Consider the following 6000-nt stretch of genomic DNA (forward strand, 5'->3'; position numbering starts at 1 on the left):
GGAACCACACACTGAGAATCACCTCTGTAGAGGAATAGCTAGGGGGTCAGGGTGGCTGGAGAGTCCAAATAAGTAGGGGAGAGAGCAGTAAAAAAGTAAGATCAGATGGCTGGCCAGGGTCAGTTCATCTCAAACTTTCATTTGCAGGGAATCTGCTGGGATCCATCCACATGGAGGTGCTGCTTCTGTAGGTCTCAGATAGACCAAAGATGCTGCATTTCTAGAGAACTCTTAGGTGGTATAGGTGATACTGCCTGTGGAATACACCTTGGGAATCAAGGTTCTAGGGCGTGTGTTCTATGTTGGACGAGATGTCAATCATCACTGGCCAATGTCGGAAGACTGGGAGAGTGGATAAGAGAAGTGACATGGCCTGAATCCTTTTTTTTTTTTTTTTTTAAGATTTTATTCATTTACTCATGAGAGATACAGAGAGAGAGAGAGAGAGGAAGAGACACAGGCAGAGGGAGAAGTAGGCTCCATGCAGGGAGCCTGATGTGGGACTCGATCCAGGGACCTCGGGATCACTACCTGAGCCAAAGGCAGATGCTCAATTGCTGAGCCACCCAGGCGTCCCACACATTGCCTGAATCCTTCCAGAGGAGACCTCTTTCTACTCTGAGGAATAGCCTATGCAGGGGGAGGGCAGGAAGGCAAGGGCAGTTGAGAGGCTGCAAGAACCTGGCCAGACCAGATGGCTTAGGCCGGGGCAGGAAAAGAGAAAGTGCTAAGTCACAACCCGTGATACAATTTGATGGAAAACCCAATTTCATTTGCTGATAGATGGTAAGTACATTGAGAGAAAGATAAGAATCAGAGGCTCTGAGCCTCTGATCTAGAAGAGGGAATTGCTTTTACTGAAATGAAAACACTGATGGCAACAAATGCTGGGGTAGAAGGTTAAAATGTGAAGCATAAAGAGAAGACAAAAAGAGGACAATTCCCTTTCTGTGATTTTTCCCAAACAGTTTTTGTGATGTAGGATCTGGCTGTATGGGCAACCTTAATAATTCTGGCAGCAGGGTTGGAAAGAAAAAAAAACCCACATGGTAAGATTTCTTCATTGGAGGCACAGCTCAGAAGGGTTGGTGAAGAAGAAGCATAAAGAGTGGCTCTCAGGTAAAAGAATTATTTGGTCTGGAGAAATCAGGGCAAGATCAATAAAACTCTAATTCTAGTCCCAACTCTGTATAAACTACAGCAAATCCTCCCAAGTCCATACACCTTGATTGCCTGGCACTAAAGAGAGAGAATCTGATCCCTGGCTCTGAAGTCTTGGGGCCCATTCACCAATTTACCTGATCAAACTATTTCTTTAAAATTGTTTCATGCTTTTCCAATTATATATCAATGAGCCTGCCTTCCCTGTAAGTGGGACAAAGCCACAGAAATTCATTCCTTAGGTATGGTTTTTTTGAGTTTTGTAGTCTTCAAATCACACTGAGCTGAATCAGAAGACCTGGAGATGAGCCCAATCACTATCTCAACCACAAGAAACTTCCTTGTCATCTTCCTACAAAATGGTAACAGCACTTACTCTACTACAGTTTTTTTTTAAGATTTTATTTATTTATTCATGAGAAATGAAGAGAGAGAGAGAGGCAGAGATGTAGGCAGAGAGAGAAGCAGGCACCCTACTGGGAGCCCATTGTGGGACTTGATCCCTGGACCCTGGGATCACAACCTGAGTCAAAGACAGATGCTCAACCACTGAGCCACCCAGGCATCCCCTTTACTGTGGCTTTTGACATATAACCTCAATGATAAATGCAACTGGTGATAAAGCTTTTGTAAACCACAAGGTGTTTAAGATCATAAATATCTCTGTTTCTTGCCAAACCTAACCAAAGATATCCAGAATGTAAAGGCTTCTCCTCATTTTAGAAGCAGAGTAAGAGAGAGAAAAGAGATGATAACCCCAGCTTCTCTCTCCTCTCAGTAATGGACCAGACTGATGGAGTTCTTCAAGAAAAATGTTTATAGACAAGTGTTGAAATGGAAACACCTTTACACTCATCCCTAACTCCTGAGCAAACAGCTGCTAATGAATATGATACACCAGTAGAGGGGCTGGGGTTTTCCCCCTACTAAATATAACCCTAGGCATATACTACACATGTCTACATACATACATATACACGTGTGTATGTTGCAAGCAGAGTAATCATCTACTTTTCTTTCATTTAAAAAATAAATAAATACAAAAAACCTGAAGTTTTTGTAAACCAAAGTCATGTTATGTATTTCTAGATCCATGAGGCATTCACTAGTTCCTCTAGAAAATTAGGTCTAACCATTATTCTCTTCCCACATTTCCATTTTTCAGAAACTGCAAATTCAAATGAAGCACCAATAGATATTTCTCTCCTAAGGTTACCCAATACCCTATCATAATTGCTATAAAGCAATTGTAGCACAAGATTTAAAATTATTTCAGAGCATTAATAGTACAGAAATTGAACCCACCTAAATTGATTGCTGAAATATCCTTTTGTTCATCAAAATCTTCAGCATATACTGTTAAAAGTAGGAAAGAAATAGTTACTTATCTTGCTGAATAAAAGAAACTTCAGAAACACTCTATGCATTTCAATCAATTCTTACCATTTCCTTTAGAAATATGCTTAATCTGAAAGAAAATAAATATACAGAAAATTGTTAACATAAACTAGAATTAACATTTCTAAATACCCAAGAAAGCAGAACTCTACTTACTGATACAGCTGCTATGTGGGCAAAAAACAAGATGAAAGAGACAACACAAGTAGATCTAGTCCAAACCATTGTTGCGAATGAACAGACTGAGCAAAGACAACTTGCAATAAATACTTTTTGGACCTTGCTCTGGCTGTCATCTTAGAAACTTTGACCCTCACATATGTATCATGGCATTAAAAAAAGTAACCAAAGAAAATGTCATTAACCCTTTTAAGGACAGATATCAAGTTTAACATAAAATCTCAAGCTCCCCAGATCAGGGACAGGTTTGAAAAGGTTAATACTGCGATGACCATATAAAAATCAGTAACATTTCTATGCACCAGCATAGAATATTCCTCTACATGAACAAAATTTGTTCATATAACAGATAAAAGTTCCACTTCACAATAGAAATAAAAATAATCTATAAAATAACCATAAAGTACTTAAATCCAGTAAATAATCAATAACAATTTTATGGAAATATTTTAAAGCAATTATCAAAGGACGTAAAAACTATCTATACACATACATACACACATATATTTATTTATACATACAAAATATTCACAAATGGGAAGACTTCAGGTAACAAAGATGGTAATTTTTTGACATTAGTCTATAAATATTATTCCAACAAATATCTTATTATTGGAATATCATATTATTCCAACAAATATCTTAGGTTTTTTGTGAAACTTGACAAACAGATAGCCTGTTTCTAAAATTCACATGAAAAAAGTAAACTTCCAATAACATATAAGAAAACTGAAAAGAAAGAACAAGGAGAAAGGAAGTGCCCTAATAGAATATTAAGGATTTTTATAAAGTTATGGTAGACAGTGTGATATTCCCAAAAAGAAAGAACAAGTAGTCTACAGAACAGAACTATCAAAACAGATGAAAGCATATATGGGAATTTCACATATGATAGGAACCAAAAAATCCATAGGGAAACTTTGGTCTTTCAATAATAATGTGGGGACAAGACAACAGCATTTTCATATGAGAAAAAAATTTAACTCTCACACATACACTGTTCATACACACACACACACACACACACACACAAACACACACACCCCACACAAAACTGAGTGGATTAAAGATGTATATACAAAATCTAAACTTTGAAAAAATATAGGAAAATGCTTTTAACTTTGAGGTCAGAAAAGATTGCTTAAACAAGAAAAAAACATATAAATCATAGTAAATCTATCAAAATTTAAACTTTTCATGACAAAAGACACAAAAGCATAGTTAAAAGCCACAAATGGAAGAAAATATTCATACTGCATATAGTTGAGGAAGAGTAAGTTATCCAGGATATATAAAGGAATTCCTACAAATTAATATGAAATTTAAAAAGAGAAAAAGATGGTCTAAGAGAAAAATGGGCAAAAAAAATATGAACACAGAATTCACAAAAAAACCCAAAAGGCCAATAAAAAACATATAAAAAGATTTTTAACCTCACAATCAGAAAAATATCAGTTCCAGTAACAATGAAATGTCGCCTCAAGCTCAGATTGGCTTAAATGAAGAAGGCTGGTCATACAAGAATGTGAGAAAATAGGAAATTTTACACACTGCTGGTAGACCAGCAACCTGATGCTGTCTAATAAGTTGAAATGTGCATAGCTTATAAGTTAAAAAGTCCACCTCTTCTATATATGCAATGGAATATTACTCAGCCATTAGAAACAACGAATACCCACCATTTGCTTCAACATGGTTGGAACTGGAGGGTATTATGCTGAGTGAAGTAAGTCAGTCGGAGAAGGACAAACATTATATGGTTTCATTCATTCGGGGAATATAAAAAAATAGTGAAAGGGATTATAGGGGAAAGGAGAGAAAATGAGTGGGAAATATCAGAGAGGGAGACAAAACATGAGAGACTCCTAACTCTGGGAAACGAACAAGGGGTGGTGGAAGAGGAGGTGGGCGGGGGTTGGGGTGACTGGGTGACGGGCACTGAGGAGGGCACTTGATGGGATGAGCACTGGGCGTTATGCTATATGTTGGCAAATAGAACTCCAATAAAAAAATATACAAAAACAAAAAAAAAATTTAAGAATAAAAGGTATACTTCCAGGTATGTACAGAAAAAAAAAAAAACACACATATGTACACAAAGTACCATATAACCTATTTGTTATGGTGTGGGGTTTTTTTTCTTTTTTCTTTTTTTTTTGTAATTGTAATTTTTTTGTAATTTTGTAATTGTCAAGAACTAGAAAAATGTATTCATACTGGAAGAAAAAATGGGGCATATTCAATCATGCAGATCAATGTTCAACAAGCCTGTATGTGCAGTGTTTGCGGACTTCCGGGGTGTAAATGCCCCCACCTTGGTCACTTTCAAGCTGCCAGCATCATGTCCCTGAATGCAGTGCTGAGGAGAGGTGTGCACTGCAGACTCGGCCGGCCCCAGCAGGTACTACTGCGTGCGTTTCCATACTCTCCGACTTGTGCACGCAGGGGGGTATCCGAGCAATCTTCAAGGTCCAGGTCCTGCCTACTGGGACCTACTGCGTGGCCAGATGGGTCAGCCTGTGGTCAGAAGAGCACGTCCTGTCGGAAGAGCATTTCCCGAGGCCGAACGTGGGGCCTCCCGAGCTGTGAAACAGCAGGCGGGACTCCGGGGCCAGCCTCCGCCGGGAGGGGATCCGCGGCCGCCTGCCTTCCCTCCCGCCGTGGGCCGTGAGGTTCGAAGAGGGGTAGAGAGCCACCTGCCACCTGCCACCTGCCACCTGCCTCTCCAGCCAGGGAAGCCACCGGTGTTCTCCGAAGGAACGTGAACTTGCCCAACAGCTAAGATGGCTTATGTCAGCAAATAGAATCCTTAATGATTAAAAGATGGGTGGGGAGGGACTTGATAGACATCAGCTTTACCAGAATAATTGGCTCTGAGTAGAAGGGAGGGAAACCCAGGAGACTTTCACTTCTTAAATGTTTTTCCCAAATTTTGAAAAACTGGAAAGAATGAATAGTGGTTCATTCAGGAGCCAGAAAGTAGGGGTTTGGGACTTGGCTATTTTGTTTTCTAAAGAAAAGGGAGACACTCTCACCTTGGTACCCCTCCTGCTAAATCTCAGGTGTTCAGTTCTTCAAAAAGGTGTGGGGCTGTTGAATCCTCTCCACCTTTCCCTGCCCCCCACCATAGGCTTTTATCTTTCCCTTCCTTCTTAAACTTACTTAAATAATACGCTATAACAATAGTTTTGGAGTGGGATGGACAGGAATTTAAAGCCCACTTCTGCCATTGACTAGCTGTGCCCTTCTGAGCGCCTGCTT

The 6000-nt window shown here is 39.4% G+C and overlaps 1 protein-coding gene across 1 annotated transcript in view; it reads right to left on the reverse strand.

The window, feature by feature from the left end:
• The window catches only part of MEP1A (meprin A subunit alpha), a 34567-nt gene extending 31762 nt beyond the window's left edge, over positions 1 to 2805 (reverse strand). Inside the window, exons 1-3 of the mRNA XM_077903752.1 lie at positions 2716 to 2805; positions 2605 to 2629; positions 2467 to 2517 (exon numbers count right to left, since the gene is read on the reverse strand). Of these exons, the coding sequence (XP_077759878.1) occupies positions 2467 to 2517; positions 2605 to 2629; positions 2716 to 2784 (145 nt within the window). The 5' untranslated portion in view covers positions 2785 to 2805. The remainder of the gene's footprint in view (positions 1 to 2466; positions 2518 to 2604; positions 2630 to 2715) is intronic.
• Positions 2806 to 6000: the final 3195 nt, after the last annotated feature.

The sequence above is a fragment of the Canis aureus genome, chromosome 7 (genome assembly GCF_053574225.1).
Source record: "Canis aureus isolate CA01 chromosome 7, VMU_Caureus_v.1.0, whole genome shotgun sequence".
NCBI classification, from domain to species: Eukaryota; Metazoa; Chordata; class Mammalia; order Carnivora; family Canidae; genus Canis; species Canis aureus.